A 22,852-nucleotide genomic window follows, 5' to 3' on the forward strand; every position below is an offset into this window, starting at 1 on the left:
TTGTTGTTTTACAAGCTATATTTCTTTACAAGCTTTTATTATGTACACGATTTTTATCTCTTATATTATGGTTTATGTATTATGATTTAAATATCATGTAAAAGTCAAAAGGCGTTACTATTAGGTACTTGACATAATGAATATCTTTCAACACGTTGAATATGTATTTTGTGTATATATTCTTGTATTTTTGTGCAAGGTCAAATTAAATCCTATTAAGTTGTTGCAGTAAGACTGGGTTCGATTCCTAGTTGAGACCGTTACTTTTTATTTTTTCTGTGTCTTGTTCTGTTTCATGTTTTGTTTAGATATATTAGTATTATCTTCTACTTCAATAATAAATCAATGCTCAATACATCGGTTGTACTGACCCTGTTTTGTATTACTATCCATTATCTTTTTGAAAATAAAAAATATTTTGATGTGTGCATAGCTGTGGGTTTCTTTTTATTTTCCTTTTCCTGCATTCCAATATTTTTATTTTTAAAATATAATTTTTTTGGGCTAGTGAATGAACCATGTTAGCTGGGTGCAGTTATATTGTCTATGTTTGCACTTTTTTTAAATGGCCTTGAGATTTCTTTATGGTCAACGATATATTTACCTGTCTGGACCAAAAGACCGTTTTATCTGTGGTCGTCTGTGGTTAAGGGGGTGACAAAATGGGGCCATACAAAAAGCCCGAAGATATCGATCTAGAGAGTGGTTTATTTATGCTCTAAGCATAACTGATTTGATTAATTGACACGTGTTTTGTTCTGTCAGTCGTTTGATCCTGTTTCAAAACTCTGTTTAACCTTCGCAGTTCATTTTATCATCCCATTCTTATGATAGTTGTTGATACTAATACGTATATTCATCGGCATCCCTTTTGGTACCGGCAGTTTTTCCGAATCAAACTGAGCGAACACCTTCTTGAATTTTGGCTACGTCATGCTAAAACTTTTGTTTGAAAAGTGATTAAACAGTCAATCTGACGTCTACTTATTTTTAGATTAGAGTTTCTATGGAATAATTATAATGTATCTTTGACTTGAGTTTACTAGAGTGAGACAGCAACAGTCTAGGGTTTATATGCAGTTGCAATTGCTCACACTTTCTTCTTCTAATCCCAAATGTCCGATAGCAGAGACGTCAGTCACACTAATTTCCGTTGTTGATCATATCGCGCACTGAATAAATCAGTTGCGTACGGAAGACTTTTTAAACCCTTCTCTGAATAATACGAACAACGTTGGCGTAGCCCGTTTTGGTAAATACGTCGCTCAATAATATTAGCAGATTACAGTTTTAAGTTTGCATTGATTTAAATACTCATATTTTAAAAAGATGGATTTCCGATATTCTGTTGAAAGCCGAATGGCGGATCTAATATAAGGTAATACTGTTTTATCTTTATATTTATATATTAAGTTGTAAATTTTATAATCTAATTATATTCTTGTTCCCAAAAATTGTGAACCAAGAATTGGAAACCAAATATTCAAAGGTTACTTTATCACAATATTTAGTTTCAGTTACATTTGTTTGGGCTTGAACCAATCACAAATTGCCACCACAGAACAGTGCCATGGATATACTTAATCCAGATACTGTTTCCATCAAGACGGAACCAGAGCCCCGGAAAGAAGGCGGAAGTGATAAACCATATACAGACATAGATATCGACCTACCAAATGTAAAGAAGGAATGTTTGCAACATGCGGAGAGAACTCGGTCAGCCAGTAAGTTGAATTTCACCTGTAAAAGTATGTAGGATGTTAAATTCGGAGGTTTGAAATTCATTTCCGCTTTGAAATGTCGTGCAGACAGGACCTCAGGTTTCACCTTATCTTATTTTTGACATAATTGTTTATACATTTAAGATAATAAACTTTAAAGTCTCTTTCGCAAATTCCTGCTTCTACGTGGTGAATCAATGGTATCATCACTCTTTAATATTTAAATTTAAATAGTATATATACATTTTACTGTACATCAATTATCAATATATGTATTGTTTATGCAGGTAGAAATAATGTGGAGACAGTTACCTTCAAGGCTGATCTTAAACCCCAAGAAGACGCTCAAGGGAGATATCCGTACATGGAAATTGACGTAGACCTGCCAGATGTTAAAAAGGAATGCTTAGAACGTTTTGAAACAACTATCCAGACATCAGGTAAAACCTGTTTTCTATGGAATATTTAACATTTCAAGCTATTCCTGGGTGTATTTACATTGTCTTCAAAATCAGGGAACCAGGGCCCCAGAAAGAAGGCGGAGGTGAAATGCCGTATACGGATATTGTTTACGACCTCTCAGATGTAATGAAGGAATGTTTGCAATATGCGGGGAGTTCTCGGACAGTCACTTAGTTGCATTCCATTCATATTAAATGTTGAATTTTAAATTCGGGTGTTCGGAATCCATGTCCGTTTGGAAATATCGTGTTAACAGGACACATTTACGTTCTGTTTGTATGTCAGTTTATTTTTTAATGAACATTTGTAGAAAACTGCCAAATAACTACACTCTTACAACTTATATATCGGTCACGGTCATAATCAAGGTTACAAAGTTTCCATTGACTGAAAACAACTCCGTACTGAAGATTCTCAAGATTAAAAGATTTTTCCTTGAATCATGCATCTGACGATCTGAAACGGACATCTCAAGTTATTATTTTTCTCAAAAATATGCAGTCTCTTCTCAAAATTCACGCTTTTCATTGTTTATAAAGGCGTTCTCAATCGTTGAAAAATAATTTAAAGCTTTTAAATAAAAAAATGCATTTTGTCGTTTATCTTGTACGTATTATTGATTTGTTTTTTCAGGTAGCGTTAATGTTGAGGCTGATACCATAAAGGCAGAACTTACGCCACGAGAAGAAGATAAGGGGGGTTTTCCTTATATGGAAATAGACATAGACCTGCCTGATCTTAAAAACGAATGCTTAGAACGCATTGAGACTATTACCCAGACAGCAAGTAAAACCGATTTTCCTAGTAACATTTAAAAAAATCTGATAATAATGTAAATGATATCCATTTTTTGAGTATCCTATCATATTTATGAAGTAACTGCGCTTATCTATACTTAGTGTATCTAATTAGTCTTAACTGAGCCTTATTTAACAATGAAATTTTTCATTTTGTCTACAGAGCTGAAGATGCATCTCGCGGAAAAGCTATTCGTATCTCCCGATACTAACTACTCCTGTTCCGACTGCAACTATTCATGTTCTCAAAAGAGCGATTTAAAGAGCCACATGCCGTTTCACACTAAGGAAGTACACTTTACAAAAAGCACCTTAAAGAGCCACGTGCTGATTTACATTGGAGAAAAACGGTTTTCATGTTCTGAATGCATCTATACATGTTCTCAAAAGGCCACTTTAAAGAGCCACATGCTGACCCACAGTGGAGTAAAACCTTTTTCATGTACTGAGTGCAACTATACATGTTCTCAAAAGGCCACTTTAAAGAGCCACATGCTGACCCACAGTGGAGTAAAACCTTTTTCATGTCCTGAGTGCAACTATACATGTTCTCAAAAGAGCAATTTAAAGAGCCACATGCTGACTCACAGTGGAGTAAAACCTTTTTCATGTTCTGAGTGCAACTGTACATGTTCTCATAAGAGCAATTTAAAGAGCCACATGCTGACTCACAGTGGAGTAAAACCTTTTTCATGTTCTGAGTGCAACTATACATGTTCTCAAAAGAGCAATTTAAAGAGCCACATACTTACTCACAGTGGAGTAAAAACTTTTTTATGTTCTGAGTGCAACTATTCATGTTCTCAAAAGGGCAATTTAAAGCGACACATGCTCACTCACAGTGGAGAAAAAAGTTTTTCATGTTCTGAGTGCAATTATTCGTTTTCTCAAAAAAGCACTTTAAAGAGTCACATGCTGACTCACAGTGGAGTCAAACCTTTTTCATGTTCTGAGTGCAACTATACATGTTCTCAAAAGAGCAATTTAAAGAGCCACATGCTGACTCACAGTGGAGTAAAACCTTTTTCATGTTCTGAGTGCAACTATATATGTTCTAAAAAGGCCACTTTAAAGAGCCACATGCTGACTCACACTGGAGTAAAACCTTTTTCATGTTCTGAGTGCAACTATACATGTTCTCAAAAGAGCAATTTAAAGAGACACGTGCTGACTCACAGCCGAGTAAAACCTTTTTCATGTTCTTAGTGCAACTATAAATGTTCTCAAAAGAGCAATTTAAAGAACCACATGCTGACACACAGTGCAATTAAATTTTTTTCATGTTCTGAGTGCAACTATTCATGTTCTCAAAAGAGCAATTTAAAGAGCCACATGCTGACTCACAGAGGAATTAAATCTTTTTCATGTTCCGTGTGCAATAATTCATTTTCTCAAAAGAGTGGTTTAAAGAGACACATACTTACTCACAGTGGAGTAAAAACTTTTTTATGTTCTGAGTGCAACTATTCATGTTCTCTAAAGGGCAATTTAAAGCGACACATGCTCACTCACAGTGGAGAAAAAAGTTTTTTCATGTTCTGAGTGCAATTATTCGTTTTCTCAAAAAAGCACTTTAAAGAGCCACATGTTGACTCACAGTAGAGTAAAACCTTTTTCATGTTCTGAGTGCAACTATATATGTTCTAAAAAGGCCACTTTAAAGAGCCACATGCTGACTCACAGTGGAGTAAAACCTTTTTCATGTTCTGAGTGCAACTATATATGTTCTAAAAAGGCCACTTTAAAGAGCCACATGCTGACTCACACTGGAGTAAAACCTTTTTCATGTTCTGAGTGCAACTATACATGTTCTCAAAAGAGCAATTTAAAGAGACACGTGCTGACTCACAGCCGAGTAAAACCTTTTTCATGTTCTTAGTGCAACTATAAATGTTCTCAAAAGAGCAATTTAAAGAACCACATGCTGACACACAGTGCAATTAAATCTTTTTCATGTTCTGAGTGCAACTATTCATGTTCTCAAAAGAGCAATTTAAAGAGCCACATGCTGACTCACAGAGGAATTAAATCTTTTTCATGTTCCGTGTGCAATAATTCATTTTCTCAAAAGAGTGGTTTAAAGAGACACATACTTACTCACAGTGGAGTAAAAACTTTTTTATGTTCTGAGTGCAACTATTCATGTTCTCTAAAGGGCAATTTAAAGCGACACATGCTCACTCACAGTGGAGAAAAAAGTTTTTTCATGTTCTGAGTGCAATTATTCGTTTTCTCAAAAAAGCACTTTAAAGAGCCACATGTTGACTCACAGTAGAGTAAAACCTTTTTCATGTTCTGAGTGCAACTATATATGTTCTAAAAAGGCCACTTTAAAGAGCCACATGCTGACTCACAGTGGAGTAAAACCTTTTTCATGTTCTGAGTGCAACTGTACATGTTCTCATAAGAGCAATTTAAAGAGCCACATGCTGACTCACAGTGGAGTAAAACCTTTTTCATGTTCTGAGTGCAACTATACATGTTCTCAAAAGAGCAATTTAATTGCAGTGGGCCCGCAGATACTTTAATAGTACACAACTGCTCACCCTGTACAAATCGCAAGTGCGCCCTACGGTCGAATTTGGCAGCCATCTCTGGTCTGGAGCCCCTAAATACCTGAAAAAAACCCTTGACTCTGTGCAGAAACGGGCGGTCCGTTTGATAGATTCCCCAATCTTAACAAACGGACTGCAATCTTTAGAGCACAGGCGTCAGGTAGGTATGCTGTCCTTGTTCTATCGGTATTACAATGGAAGATGCTCTGAGGAACTAGCGTCATTGATCCCTTCGGCACCGGTGCGCAGTCGGGATACACGCCAAACGCGCGCCCAACATTTGTACACAGTTGACACTTGTCACATGAGAACGGGTCGCTTCTACGATTCGTTCTTAAGTTCAACAGCTCGGCTGTGGAACGAACTGCCGGCCTCTGTGTTTCCTCCCTCCTACAACATGGGACTCTTCAAGACCCATGTTCACTCCTTCCTCTCCACAAAAAGACCCTCCACACAGCATCCCCAAAGATGACATAGGCCCTGAGGGAAATTATTTTCTTCAGGGCCTCCTGTGTGGAGTAAATATAAAAAAAAAAAAAAAAAAAATCATTTTCTCAATAGAGCAATTTAAAGAGTCACATGCTTGTTCACAGTGGAGTAAAACTTTTGTTTGTGTTCTGAGTGCAATTATTCATTTTCTCTAAAGGGCACTTTACAGAGCCAATGCTGACTCACAGTGGAGAAAAACATTTTTCATGTACCCAGATCCACTATTTATCTTCTCGAAAACGAGATTTTAAGAAACACACACATTAATTATTTGAATAAAGCAATTCAGAAATGCAAGAAGTCTAAAAATAATCAACAATTACGTGAATACATTAAACTTTACTCGACACAATAAAAAAAATGACACCTCTGAAACGAGGTATACGCACTTAATAAATTATTTAATCCACCCGCTCACTTACACTCTTTGTGTATAATGATAATATAGATTAAGTCACTAAATTAAGACAAAAAAATGATTTTTTATGTTACACCTCACAAGAGCGTCCTTGTCTGTACAGTGTTAAGACAGGGGAACTATATCGTCATTTATTTACGCAGCGTTAAGAGGCGGCTTAAGGTAGGGGCTGTAGGAAGGATTTAATTATATGAAGAAGAAAAAACAGATGCCGGAAACTCTTTCCACATGACTACAAAACTTAGTCGAAGAAACAACCCGTTCTCGTGGAGTCAACATAAACTGTGAACGCGTGTTCTGATGTTAAACTAACTGAAATTTTCATTTTCTTACGCAAATAATCATACAATTACAAAAGTTCCTGCCTTTTTCTAATCGGCACTCAAAGCAACCACTATTCATACATTAAAAAAATGTTATTTTTGTGTTGATGCTTTAATAATAAAACCTTCTGTTGTCACTGTATTATGCAGTAAAATATGTATAATGTTAACGCCCATCGGGGCGTTTAAATTAAATTGATAAATACGTATCTACCTATTTCTAATCGTCACTCAAAGCAACTACTATTAATACATAAGTACCTACTTATTTCTAATCGGCACTCAAAGCAACCACTATTCAAACATACGCGCAACACTCCGTACACTTTTGGGAGCACAAGACAGGCAAACAAAATGTGGTGACCGTATAACACATAAAGATGACAACTCAACACAAATTTAAAAAGTGATGTAGAGCCATGAAAAGCGATGAATCAAAAACAAGGTTATAACAGGTTACTTACACGGATCAGAATCTCTTCAAATTATTCGAAATCCGGTTTAGAACGGGATTGCAGGCCCTTAGCGAATGAATTGATGGTTTCCTGATAAGCTATTAGTAAAATACCAATGTATTATCAGATGTCAGAACACGTGTTCATAGAAATCATTACATATTCGCATTTCATCATTATATATTATCAAGACATACGCAAGTGCATAAGCACGTGTTCCGATATATTAAAACTAAAGCATTTGTCGAAGGATTTTTGCTGTTTTTCCATCGAGTCGTGTTTTATAAAATATTTTCGCTTAATTATTTTCGTTTTTTAATACATGGTGGGGCAAAAGTAATCAACCAATGTTCTTTTGCTGTATTTTTTTTTGTTTATGTTAAACTTTGGTACTGCTTATTATTCCGCGTTCTTGCCGAGTAAACCGATTCATGTCTTGTCGATTTGTACTCTGTGTTTGTTGACTTCACAAATGTCAAAACCGAATTGACATTTGGCGCCATTTTCAAAAGTTATAGCGTTTTCCAATAGGGTGATTACTTTTGCCACACCCGGTATCAGCGCGCTTCCTCTAATATTCGTACTTGCATGTCTCCCTTTCCAACCATCTTTGAACGCTTACTAATATACATTTTTTTTTAGGTATATGGATTCAGGTGTGATGGTCAGTAATATTATTGTTTGTAATTTGTCGGTATCTTTTGTGTTACACCATATGAGATCTATACAAGATGGACGTTGTCCCGTCATTTCTCTAGAATATTTTTTTATTCATAATATTAAATTCATTTCGGACATAAAATTAATGAAATCAGTTTTCATTTCGTTATTATTTTCGTTTGATATGTTAATGTTAAAATTGGCAATTATTTTTATGTTTTTTTTTAATTCTTTTTTGAAAAAATAATGTGTCTGAATTCATGCATAAAAGTATATTCGTTAAATCCGTGTGTTCGGTAAATGGGGATAATATTAAAACATTTTTTATTTACACATAGATTAAAATGTAGGCAATTAACTCGGTGCATAGGTACTTCTTCCACTGTGATGTTTTAATAACACGATTTCACAAATACAACAATACCACTATTTATGTTTATCGCACAAGACGTTATAAAGTAGCTATAATTCTGAATACAAAATTATTGTTCTCACTGGCGAATGCTTTGGTTAACTCGGCTGTGGAACGAAATGCCGGCCTCTGTGTTTCCTCCCTCCTACAACATGGGACTCTTCAAGACCCATGTTCACTCCTTCCTCTCCACAAAAAGACCATCCACACAGCATCCCCAAAGATGACATAGGCCCTGAGGGAAATTATTTTCTTCAGGGCCTCCTGTGTGGAGTTAATATAAAAAAATAAAAATTAAAAAAACATCCGTTTTATGATTTAGCAAATGAATTAATAGTAGAAATTGATTAAAGTTTTGTTTTAATAATCTGATATTTAAATTGAGAATGAATTTGGTATTTTATCTACGATTTTATTACAATAAATTACAGTGGGACAAATATATTCCGAAATATGAATAGTTTTATCCAGTTCCTTAGTGAAAGTGCAATGTCTCAATTTGATATATAATATTTTTATATCTATTACTGTAGGTACATGCAGATACAAAAGTGCACTGTCTCAGTTTGACAAATTGCTGCCTTAGTGCTTGTATTTTCAATGGACCATTTGGAAAATTTTACAGAAGACTTTTTTTTTTGTTTTTATAGGCAAATTCTAAAAAATTCTCGATTGTGGTAATTTCGTTTTATACATATGTGCAACAGGAAATGTTTAAAGATAATTTTTCAAAGATTGAAGCTATAATGTGCCCATATTATGACTTTAACCCTAGAGTGGGCGCGTCTTTCCGTAAAATGTTAGTGGGAGCGTGGGGAGCATTTTGCCGCTCGTTTTTGTGGACCATTTTAAGTAGGAATACTGCAATTTAAATAATTTATTTGCTCAGGATTTAAGTAAAACACAAATAAAAAATTATAAATCGACATATTTATTGAACTCTGTTCAAAGGATCTTTGGTTTACAGTCGACTTTATAAAATTTAGCATTTTAATTTAATTATTTAAGTTATCCTACTATACTTCTATAATATTTATAAAAATGGAAAAAAACCACATTAAATATTTTCTAAATCTACAGGATATGCTTTGAAGAAAAAGTCTTTACATAAGTATGTGCCAATGTTCATTGCACAGCAATTTTGAGCATCTGCAACACCCTTTTTTCGTGTGCCTTTTTTTCTTTGAAGGATATATACTGCATTTGCCTTCCTTCTTTGAAGATGATGTTTGTTCTATACCTATACGAACAAAACGAGCAATTTGGTTCCTCAGAGGAATATTTAAAGTGTCTACAAAAGACCTTGCGTTTATATATGGCTTAACCAGGACCATCGCAATCTCCTTCAAGTACTGTCAGCGTAGCATCAAGTGTTCAGTATTGGCTTTGTAAATTATTTGGCTATTTAAACCGGCAATATTCATCATTGAAAAAAACAACATCATTGGACTCATTTACGTAAATATGAATTTTATTGAAAATTCTGGCATGGGTCTGGACACGTATGATACACTGAAATAAAAGGGCTTTTTTAGTTTTTACAATAGAAGTATCATAAGTTATAGTGAACATTTAAACTTTGTAAATAAATAACTGTTATTTACTCTAAGCATAATATAATGTCCAATTGCTATAGACTTGCGATTATAATGATACGTAATAATAATAGAACATTCACCTTTTCATTATATCCACAACACTGTAATTTATTGGTGAACTAAGAGTGTCCGACTACTTATTAGTTTCTTTAGTTAGAAGTACCTACTATAATACTCACAAGTTATTCTTATATTTAGTTTGAAGTATCACTTGTATTTTTCATAATAAGTGAATAGTTTTCATTTTGAGAAAATAAATGTATTAAACCGTAAATAATATAGAGCAAATTTTTTTCTTCCGTGAGTAGGCGCGCAGTGAGCAAATCGCCGCCGGACGACACTTGATGGTAACAACTTCCTTGTCAAGCAGCCCCCCGCGTACCGATGGCGTCCAATCTTTCGGCACGGGTTGCGAACGATAGCGGGGGCAGCTACTAAGAAGCGCAAAGTTTACGCGCAATAGATTTAAGAATTATTTATCAACGTTTTTTTGCAGAGGGCGGAAAAATGCTCATAGCGCGCCCACTCTAAAGTTAATAGGCTACTAGCTTGACAGAACTGAAATAAATACAGAACCTGAAAAAATCTTTCGCATTACTGGAGAGTTACATTTATACATTTATATTAAGAAATTAACTTCAAGATCATTATTGGTCATGAATTCTTTATCGGAAAAGAAAATTTCTTTGTCCTGATAAAAGAGAGTCACGATTGTTATATTTTTTGCATAAAATATAATTTTATTAATGAATTTTTTTTTGGAAAAAAATTAATATATATTGAACTATTAGTAGGAGAGGCGTTTTTATCGTAGCCAGTAAACGATTATATTTCGTTTTTCTAGTTGTGTTTTTTTTTAAGGGTCACGGATTTCTCACAGTTAATAGATTGAAGATCTGCTAGAGCTATTATATTTACAAGACGCAAGTCGAAAGAAATTGTAATGTTCTTAAAAGGCCATTGAAGGTTCATTGAAATTATATTAATTGTCTATGACTTCATTCTTGTCTATGCATAACCTATATATTTTTTCACACGTGCTTTCTTCTCCGACAGTCTTTCTTCCTGTTTCTAAACTCTGTTTATCCCGCCCTGTTAAACTTATTATCCCATACATGTGATGGTTATTGGTAAGTTATAGTACTTAAATTCATCGCTATTCATTTTGGTAGCGGCCGTTCTTCCAGTTTAGTTAGGGAATCATTGGGCGTTTTGTCACAGCAGAATGTTTAAACTGTCAATTTGACATCTACCTATTATTAGATTAGAATTTCAAATGCATTTAAAAAAATTACAACACTTATACGTATTACAGGTGTTTTATTACATTTGGATTACAACGGAATGGCGGTAGACAATTTAGCCCGGAGTGAAAGAGGTCGAAAAAAAATTTTCTTCGAATTTCAAAAACCATATATCATTTAATGTTGCTGTAGATAAATAGCTGTTGAAAAATGTATTTTTTTTTGACATATGATCTTCAGGTGGCGCAGAGGACCAGAAATTTTGAAAAAATGTCGATTCTGGAATTTTTTTAAAAATTTAAAACAAAATCATTATCATATTTAACTTTATTATTTGCATTAAAATATAAGGAACATTAAGAATATATATAATTTTTAATCATTTCAGCCTTCAGTCGTGTCATGTGCGTATGGGGTAGCTCCTTGAATTCCAGAGGAAAAGTGTAATTTTGTTTCGAAATTCGGCATTTCTTTTCTCGATTTTATTCTTGCTCGAATATATCCATCGCGTGCTGTACTTCCGCAAAGAGCAGTGACCACCTCTCTCCACAGTCTGTATGTGACAGGGAAAATTTTCAATCCGGATATTTATATCTTCGTTCATAATTTTGTCCCATAATTCACTGTCACCGTATTTTTTTGTGAATGGTGGCTCGAATATTTTTTCTGTCTTCCAGTTTATCAAATCATAATAATCGATGTTTAGTTTTGGAGTCAAGAATGTCCTTACTTTTTTCTCCTTTGCATTTTGTCGGGCTTTAAGAATTCTTCTTACTACTAATTGTTTTATATGCTGTCTTTCGTCTTGTAGCATCGCTAATAAAATATTTTCAGAATGAGCGAAGAAAGAGTTCCGCTCGATTATTCGAAAAAAAATTGTTTTCAGCTCATATTTTAAATAGGAGCATCTTTTTATCATACTAAGGACATGTTTCGGACCATCTTTACATGAAAGTTTTGTTTTTATGGTGTTTTGTTTTTCATTGGCGCATACACTTTTATCACAAACGTAGCAATCTCAACCAGACTATGAGTTGGAAACTTTGTTGCTACATATCTTCTCAATATTCTATTTGCACAGGTTAGCCAACGAGAGTGTGCCAGCTTTCCTGGTTGCTTATTAGCCAAATCAGTTTTTACGCTGCCTTGTGTTACAGCTTGACAAATTTCATACAGATATTTTTGATCATTGCTTAGAATTTTCACGTCGATATCGGGTAAGACTGTCGTAATTTTATCAAATTTCACCACAGGGAGGTCTTCACAGTGCTGTAACATCTTGCCAATGACTCCTGCGAACGTATTGGGACCTGAAGTACTGCCATCCAAAGTATTAAAAAGATGACGCAGTGGTAATTCGTTGGCATGCAAAAAACATATAAACCAGTGTAATGGTCTATTTAAATGTCTTTCAATCAATGCGATTGCTCCATTCTTGAAGTCCGTGTTTACAGCCGTTCCATCGCATTCAATGGCTACGATGGTTGATAAATCTCAGAAGTGCAAATTTAAAAATTCTACCATTGAATCCCTAATAGAATTAGCGGTTCCAGAAGGAGGCGCGACGTGGCCAATGTACTGAGAATCTGGCTCGGAGAGCAAAACAATATGTTCTTCAGTAATGGTTCTCCCGTGGTACTTGTTATCATGTTATTCCTGCACAATGGTCTTGTCTTTCCGACCATCAAAATATAACCCACTCCCGAAGCTCGAAATCTGCCTTCTTTGCAACTCTTCTCGAACTTTTCGGCGCTCGTGTCGTAATTTACTTCTATCTATTACTTTTGAGAAATTTTGTTTAGAAATAATACCAATATCTAGAAGAACTGCACTGGCGATGGTTGATGCTGATCTGTCGGATACACCATTCCTGTCACAGGCAGTGGCAAGATTTTTTAATCGATGCCTCATCTGATTTGTTTGTGAATTCGATGTGGACGGCGTGGAGTATGCCGGAAAAATTGTATAAAGTCTGGATCTTGATTGCTGTCTGATAATCTTACACTATCATCCGAGGTCTCTGAAGTCTCTGGTGATTGGCTCAGAGGTTTCTCAACAGTCTGTTTTTGAAGTAATTTATTTTGCCTCATCAGTCGTAATTGCCTGCGCTCCAAAGCCTTGGTTGCCACTGTATCTTTTGAGCCGATAAACATTTTGCGGCTACTTCTCTGATCTTGCAGGAATTCTAGCTCCTTCTTGGGTATTTTCACTAAAAATTTACAAAAATCGACACAAATGCACTTGCAAACAGCAATATCAAAGAGTTTTTTTGTTGCATCTTCATAAAATTCAGTTTTCTTTTTAGGTACTCGACATTTCTTTAAGCATTTGTACTTGTGATAATACCGGGTAAGTTCAGTTACAATTTGACGTTCAGTTACAATAGGAATAGACGCTTTATTCCACAACGTAATTAGATCAATTGCAATTATTTCACATATATCTTTCACAGAAGGATCTTTTCCATTTGATAACCACTGCAAGTTTCTAATCCACAAATAATACTTTATTACATCCGAATAAGTTGGCAAGACATTGTCTTTTAATTTTTCTGGGCCACCAAACATAGAACACATTGAATTTTTTCATGTTTAAGGCATATTACAAAGAAATCACAATCAACTTTTCGCAGCTGTTCCAACGAACGTGCACTCCACGCTAATGTCTGTTAATTACTGATTGACTGCAGCTGTTGATACGCAAAATAGTGTCAAAGGGTGGGGGGAAGAGGGGTTAGTTAGATGGCTAAAACTAAAATACATTTTGTGACGTTTCAGCTGGATTAGATGATGTCCTTGTTTACTAACAAAATCTGAAAAAAACACAATTTTTTGTAGAACTTTAGGGTCAGTGCGCCACCTGAAGATGAAGTTGGAATTTGATGATATTTTGTGTACTTTATAGGGTACTACCAAGGCACCCATTGGTAATATAGGAAACACGAAATTTGAAAAAAAGTTTTTTCACTCCGCCCTAATAGAAATAACAGTAAATAAATAAAGAATTTACCCAAGATAAACGACGTCTCTCTCAACCTTTGTCAAAACTTCAAGGTTTTCTAATTTGTATTTTTTCTACGACTTAAGAAGCGAAATTTAAAAAAACTTTATTATATTAGAATTCCGTTAGAACTTTATTCTGTTTCAGATATATTTGTTTGGGGTTAAAAAAATTACCAAACTCTACCAAAGCAGACCATGGATCTACTGAAGCCTGATACTATATCCATCAAGACGGAACCAGGGCTCCAGGAAGAAGATTGAGGTGAAATTGCATTTTCAGATTTAGATTTCGGCCTCCCAGCTGTAAAGAAGGAATGCTTGCAATATACGGAGAGTACTCAAACAGCCAGTTAGTTGCATTGCATATGTGTAAAATGTAGAACCTTAAATTCGGATGTCCGGAATCCATCTCTGAATTGAAATGTTGTGCAAACAGGACAAATACTTTTTCACAACATCCTGTCTTTTAATTCATGTGGTGTATATATTTATTTTTTTATTCTTTATATTGGCTTTCACCCATTAAGAGTGATCTTGGCCATACATTACAACATTTTTCTTATTAATAAATACAACAAATTACAGGATAAAATTGATTACACAACATGACATAACATAACGCAACATAAATAACCTAAACATAACATAAACATAACATAAACATAACATAAACATACCATAAACATAACATAAACATAACATAACATAAACATAACATAACATAAACATAACATAACATACTTAACATAAACGGTACAGAGCTGGTAACAGTAGATTATTATAAAAATAGGAACCTGTGTACAATATAAGTGGAAGCTTTTCGTTATTTAACCAAAGATTTTCTAAAATTAGAAGCGTTTTTTTTTAACAGAATTATGATATTGGCAATCTTATCAACAAACACAGCAAATGGGAGTAAACAAATGTGATTATAAAACATAAAGATAAACATAACACAAACATACCATGAACATAACATAAACATATCATAACATAACATGAACATGACACATCATAAAAATGAACCTACCATAAATATAACATGGGTGTAACATAAACATAACTTAAAAAAAACAAAACAGCTGGTAATAATAGGTAATGACAAAATTGTAAAAATAGGAACCTGTGCACAATAGTAGTGGGCATTTTTTGTTATTTTAAAGAACAGATTTTTTCCAAAATTAGAAGCATTATTTTTTTAAACAGTACTATGAAATGAATATAAACAAATAATACAATAAAATAATCAAGAAAAATATACAAATGCATAAAGAATAGTGTTTTATCTCAGTCAAAATATGCAGAGTTGGGATTAGTAAAAATAGATTAAAATAAAGATGAAAATAGGAACCTGAACAAATGAATACAAATGAAAGTGAAAGAAATTTGGTTTATATTTATTATTATGGTCAGATATTAAGGCCATTTTTATAAATAAATTTTGCAAACAAATGGGAAATTTCAGGAGTGCTTAGACTAAGAAGGCAGGGTATACTGGTAGGCAATTTAATATCAAGTTTTACCAATTCATGCATGAAGTTTGGAAATTGGTCATTGATAGGACACTCAAAAAATTATGGTCCAGAGTATCCTCTGACCCACAATCACAGTACGGCGAACTGACTATGTGGAACCTGGCAAGATGGCTAAGACAACAAGTGTGACCCAGCCGCATTCGGGTTAAGGAAGAAATATATTTTTTAGGCATGGTATTGTATTTGTGAAACCAGGGCTTAACAGGAATAGAAGGTTGAATTAATAAGTACTGGTGAGCTTTTATCACAGAGGATTTTTTCCATTCAGAAGACCATTGGAGTTGGTACTTAGTTTTTAGAATAGGGAAATGATCTCTAACTGGAATAGGGATATCACTTAATCATCACTTATAGGGATATCACTTTATCATGTGGTGTATATAGTATTTACCTTAAAATGCGTCCTTGCCGGAAACCATCAAAATACAGCACTCTTTTAAATGTTTTATATTATTTACAATAAGTTGTCGACTCCTCGATTTTCAGATAATTTTATTTTGGACATTAAGTAAATAACACGTATTTTTTATACGTTAAAAATTTGTGGTTAACTTGGTGTACTAAATTAACGTCTCGATTTATTCAGTTGGAGCGTTTATTTAAGAATGCACAAATAACAATTACTACACACAATAACGCGTTTATTTTACGGGATAAATACGAAGAGGCACTATATTATTTTTGGCGGGGAATGCGCGTGAATAATTTAGATCAAGGTTACAAACGCGGCGTTATACGTTGGCTGACTGGGTAAAAATTACTGACTACTAGCTGCGTTGGGCCTATTCATATAGCCTAGCCGGCGGCGGTGGTAAGTACGCGAGACCGCTGGTAAACTACGGGTCCCTCGCTTCAGCGAGATTCTTCTGGTAGTTTCGATGGCGATGGCGAAATGTACATAGTTCAACTCTCAAAATATTGTCGTAGGTAGCTCGCTTGGACGTCGCGAATAGGTAGCTCTTAGACAGGTAGTTGGAACCTTTTTACATTACGCGATGAAATTTGTTGCATAAAAAGACTCTACATTCTCATCCCATGCGTTTTAAACCGGTCGGCTTTCTCGAATACTCTAGCAGTATCGATCGCTACAAATTCATAAATATTGATTTAGAAAACACTATCTCATTGACTTAAAACTCTCTACTTACGGTGTAGAGAGAAGGGTTTTTATTTCTTGAAGAAGTTACCTCAAGCGGACGTCTGAGGTCATTTTTATCTGATATTGGCCTTTAAAACTTCCATCCAAATTCCCATTTCTACATTGTTGATCAATGGTATCTTTATTCGTAAAAAAATAGTTTTTTTTTTTCAATTAAAAAAAGTTTCGTTTTATATCAATGGTACGATGATACATGGCTGCCCCCATGTGGGTACATTTGGAGCAGTTTGATCCAGGCGTCGAATATTTAACCTAACACATGGCCCTTTATATTATTTTTTAGCGTTACAAAAAAACACAAATCATCATTTTATCAATTACAGTGATATCCTGCCTTCGCGTGTACTAATTTAGACTGTTAGGGCAGCCAAAATAAACTCGCGCCAGGCGCCGTTTGGTTCGGAGCTGGCCATGCAAAGATATATTCTATTTATTGTCCTTTTTTATTCCAGGAAGCATAAATGTGGAGACAGTTACCATAAACGCGGATCTCTTACCCCGACAAGTTGAAGCGAGGCTTACTTATATGAAAATTGACATAGACCTGCCGGATGTTAAAGAGGAATGCTTAGAACGCTTTGGGAGAATTACCAAGGCAGCAGGTAAAACCAATTTTCATTGTAAACTTGAACGATTCGGCCACTCCTATTTTTTAACGTTTCTAGGAACTTGCTTCGCTTATTTACTCTAAGTTTAGGTAATAAGTTTAACCGAGTCATTTTCATCCATGTTATTTTTCAAATTTGTCGACAGATCTTCAGACGCATTTTGTGGAAAAAGGATTGACTCCTCCCCATCGCAACTACTCCTTCTCTCCTAAGTCAAATTTTGCAATGAACATACGCACCCATGTAAGAGAAAAACGTTTTATTTTTTCCAAGCGCAACTGTGCGTGTTTTCGAAAGGGTCAGCTGAAGAGGCACATGCTGACTCACAGTGAAGAAAAACCTTTTTCATGTTCGAAGTGCAACTATTCAAGTTTTCAACAGGGTAACCTGAAGAGACACATGCTGATTCACAGTGGAGAAAAACCTTTTTCATGTTCCGTGTGCAACTATGCATGTAATCATAAGATTTATTTAAAGAGCCACATGCTGACTCACAGTGGAGAAAAACCTTTTTCATGTTCCGCTTGCAATTATGCATGTTATCGAAAGGGTCAACTGAAGAGCCATATGCTGACTCACAGTGGAGAAAAACCTTTTTCATGTTCCGTGTGCAACTATGCGTGTTGTCGAAAGGGTCAGCTGAACAGGCACATGATGACTCACAGTGGAGAAAAATCTTTTTCATGTTCGGAGTGCAACTATGCAAGTTGTCAACAGGGTAACCTGAAGAGACACTTGCTGACTCACAGTGGAGAAAAACCTTTTTCATGTTCGGAGTGCAACTATGCAAGTTTTCAACAGGGTAACCTGAAGAGACACTTGCTGACTCACAGTGGAGAAAAACCTTTTTCATGTTCCGGGTGCAACTATGCATGTTATCAAAAGTGTGACCTAACGAGCCATATGCGTACTCACAGTGGAGAAAAACCTTTTTCATGTTCCGTGTGCAACTATGCGTGTTGTCGAAAGGATCAACTGAAGAGCCATATGCTGACTCACAGTGGAGAAAAACCTTTTTCATGTTCCGTGTGCAACTATGCGTGTTGTCGAAAAGGTCAGCTGAAGAGGCACATGCTGACTCACAGTGGAGAAAAACCTTTTTCTTGTTCTGAGTGCAACTATTCATTTTCTCTAAAGGGCAGTTTGAAGAGGCACATACTGACTCACAGTGGAGTTAAACGTTTTTTCATGTTCTGAGTGCGATTATTCATTTTCTCGAAAGGGCAGTTTAAAGAGGTACATACTGACTCACAGTGGAGAAAAACCTTTTTCATGTTCTGAGTGCAACTATTCATGTTCTCAAAAGAGAAATTTGAAGAGCTACATGCTGACTCACAGTGGAGAAAAACCTTTTTTGTGTTCAGAGTGCAACTATGCATGTTATCGAAAGGACAATCTTAAGGGCCACATTCTGACTCACAGTGGAGAAAAACGTTTTTCATATTCTGTGTGCGACTATTCATATTCTAGAAAAAGCCAAGTGAAGAGCCAACATGTGACTCACAGTGGAGAAAAGGCTGAACTTAATAACCTCTCCGTCATGAATCCGCAATGTCCACGCCTATACCGACATCCAAAAGTACATAAAAATAATATTCCAGTAAGATCAGTAGTGTCATGTAATTCAGCCCCTGCAAATAAATTAGCAAAAATTGGAAATAAAATTATAAAAAACACTCTTTATTTTAAACTTTAGGAATAATAAACTCCCTACAACTTATAAACCTCATTAAAGACACCTAATAATGCTACCTTAGTTTCATTTTATGTTGTTAGTTTGTTCTCCAATATACCAACAAACGAATTATCAAAAATTGCATGGTAAAAATAAACATTATTCCGATCAAATGTAATGAAATAACAAGAATACTAAATACATGTATAGAAGAAAATTTCTTTAGATTCAATAATAACTATTACAGTCAATCAAGTTGTTTAACCTTGGGGAGTCCTATTTCCTCGGTGTTTGCGGATTTTTTTATGGATTATATCAAAGAATCTATCGAAATATAAAAATCATTTACAAAAGTTACCTTCTATCGTAGATATATAGATGACATTCTCATTATCTGGGCAGGAATACACAGACAATTAGATATTTTTCTAGAATAAATTGATAATATTAATAAATCGATCCAATTTACAATGGAAATAGGGGGGAATAAGATACATTTTCTTGACATAGGTATTGAAATAATTAACCAAAAACTAGAATTCTGAATTTATAGAACATCACATTTCACATAAATGATCAGTTTTCTATTCACACATTCACAGACTTTTACACGTACCTTTGAATTATATAATTTACACTAATGAATTAAAAATTATAAAAACCATAGCAAATAACAATGGATACATAGCGAAACTATTGAAAGTATTTTAAAGAAAAGGAATAAAAAACTAACATTAACAATCATTTCACAAGGCCTTGAAAATAAAAATGAAAAAGATATCACTAAACAATGAGTTTACATCTGTTTAAGCTGTGGACCTTTTATAACAATCAATTATTCTTTTGGCAATGAATTTATAAGGGTATAAAGGTACTTACGGAGGTAGAGGAACATTCACTTGTTGGGATTCACTGATTCACTTGGACTCCACTGTAATTTTGGTATTAGCGAAATATTATTTTATTGCGATGCGTTAAGATGATTTTATTGTTTCTTGCGATAAGATACGTTATGGGTAATGATGTTCCCTTCGCGTCACGGCTGTTGGTTTTGCACTGACTGATTCCCGGACAAAGAGGAGAGGTATGAAGGAGAGGAAAACGGGGTTCAGGAACAAAATTCATTGCCATAAACAATTCGCAAATTTGGCGTAAACATGCTCCCCGCCTTGACAGAATGGTCAAAACAAACCAACATACGATAACAAAAACAAAATAAATAACTGCTATAGAACAACATGGTGTTTCACTGTTCAAGACGTGTGTCTATTGCGAGTAAAAAAATATAATAATGTAAAAAAATAAGAAATAAAGTAATTAGAAAAATAACAATCAGATGTATGTGTGCATACTTCTAAAATAACTAGGCTAACTAATGAAAAATAAAGGTTTATGGATTTGGTAAAGGGCGAACCTTTACCACAGGACGCTTGTAAGATTTGACGGCCGGCGTGGTCTAGTGGTATACGCTTTTGACTACAGATCCGAAGGTCGCGGGTTCGAACCCGGCGTGCGCAAATAAATTTTATTTGATTAATTTGTGTTATTTCACAATTAATTAATTTAAAATAATATATAGTATATTTGCGGCACGTTCCAGAGTGGAAGATACTCTCAGTATCGCCCTGGTGTAAGACCACCATTCAGAATTGAAACGTTGCTTGAAATGGCTTTAGCCGTGTTTGGTGACCAGATCTGAATAGCCAGGTACTTCCCCACCGTCCTCTTCCCCATCTCCCTCCCCTCCCCAATACCCTCAGCCTCACATCATACCCCAATTGGGGATGCCATAGTCTCACTGGCTCCAGACGGGAGCAGTTGGGACTCTTGTGCGGTAATACTGTAAAAAAAAAAAGATCCTGCCTTGTTTCGGACAAGTACCACTCGAACAATACCATCCTTGCCTGGATAAACTTCATCTATAATACCTAATGGCCAGTGCAGAGGTGGTGCGTTGTCAGCCTTTAATAGCGTACCCTTTTGTACAGGATTAACTGGAGTGTTCCATTTTAACCTAGTTTGTAAAGAATTCAAGTACTCTATCTTCCAACGTCTCCAATAGTTCTGAACCATGTGATCTAACAAAGATTTTCTTTTAAGTAATCCGACTAGTTCTTGGGACACGTCTGCAGAAGGCAATGCGGTTAAATAGGTTAATGTGAGGAAATGCGCTGGGGTAAGTGCCAACGGTTCCAATGGATCAGAACTCAATTGAGACAGAGGACGAAAGTTTAATAAAGCTTCAATCTGAGCTAAGATAGTGGACATTTCTTCGTAGATAAGGAGCTGCTCTCCTATTACTCGGTATAATTGTGTTTTCACACTTGGGACATTGGCTTCCCAACTACCATCGAAATGAGGGGCACTAGGTGAGTTTAATTTCCAGTGGACTCGATATTCTGATAGGGTATGTGAAAATGCGTCTTTAAATTGTTCAGAACTCAGTAAATGATACAAATCATCTAAATATGATTTGGCACCGATGAAAGCAATTCCATTATCCGAATATAATGTACTGCAAGGTCTTCGTCGTAAAATAAAACGTTTAAAGACGTTTAGAAAGCAATTTGTGCTGAGATCAGAAACAAGTTCAATATGCACGGCTTTAGTGACGGGACATATGAATAAACCCATGTAAGCCTTTAAGCGACGAGTTCCTCTTTGTTGATTCATTGTGATTGCGATAGGTGCTGCATGGTCTACGCCCGTATGTAAAAATGATTTTGATTGTTTCACCCGGCACTCAGGCAAATCTCCCTTAATCGGAAAATTGGCTTTTGGGTTGGTTTTGAAGCAGGTGTCGGGATATAAGAAAGCACCACCAATATTGTTAATATTAAGATGGTCACACTTATGTAATTGCAACACCGGCCGCTCGGGTCGCCGAACGTTCCAGCGGACACGCCGGCGACCGCAGCGCCACTCTGTTTTCGAGCGTCTTAGGATTAACACTTTGCTTACAAATGTTAAACGTACCTTCATTAAATAAATAATTAAACGTGGAAATTTCTTTTACTTCTCCGAGTCGATAGCCCCGCTACTACAGGTAAGTATCCGTGGCTATCCCAAGCCGCATAACTTCTTCCACAACTGGTGACTTCCGACTTTGAATCGTAACTTTTGTAAATTCATTCGCCATTTTCAATTTCGCGAAACACGTGTTAGTTCGACGCGAATGACCTCGAAAACAGAGTCCTGGGACAAATTTGGTAAGCACCTTTTCATTTTTAATTTAAAACATTTAAATTCTAGTAAAAATTTAATAAATCCCAGTATTTTTTTGTAGAAATTATATTCAATCATATGTGTTTGCACCACGGGTAGCTCTGCAATTACCCGCTTTACAATTCTGAATACCCACTGAATTCATTCTACGTCTGTATATCCACGGCGTATAAAAATAAAATAAATCGAACAACAAGCCCTTCTTCTGTTGTAAACTGTGACATTTTCGTAATTTGAACTAAAGGCGTGTTACCCTCTATTTCAGCTAAAACTGACGCAACTTGTGGAAACTTCCACACCTTTCACATCATCATTCATGAGCCGAGATCTTCCACATCTGGCCTACGAGGAGATCTCAAACTACATCTTCCACAATCTGTCCACAACGGGTAACCTCTTCCACAACTGGTCTTCCACATCATCGATCTACCAGCCGTCTCCAGCCCAGATCCAACCTGCAACGGACGACCTCGGAAACCTGATCAACGTTTCCATCCATCGTCAACATCCATGA

The 22,852-nt window shown here is 35.5% G+C and overlaps 1 protein-coding gene across 1 annotated transcript; it reads left to right on the plus strand.

Annotated features, from left to right (window-relative positions):
• Nucleotides 1–1,136: 1,136 nt before the first annotated feature.
• LOC149415852 (uncharacterized) lies at nt 1,137–22,852 on the plus strand. Its single transcript, XM_089641746.1, has 6 exons — nt 1,137–1,378; nt 1,512–1,724; nt 2,009–2,161; nt 2,817–2,969; nt 3,144–3,406; nt 22,604–22,852. Exons 2-6 carry the CDS (start codon nt 1,571–1,573, stop codon nt 22,850–22,852), a joined length of 972 nt encoding a protein of 323 aa, XP_089497872.1. The 5' UTR covers nt 1,137–1,378; nt 1,512–1,570.

This window comes from Hesperophylax consimilis, chromosome 17 (genome assembly GCF_061612785.1).
Source record: "Hesperophylax consimilis isolate HC1 chromosome 17, BYU_Hcon_1.0, whole genome shotgun sequence".
NCBI lineage: Eukaryota > Metazoa > Arthropoda > Insecta > Trichoptera > Limnephilidae > Hesperophylax > Hesperophylax consimilis.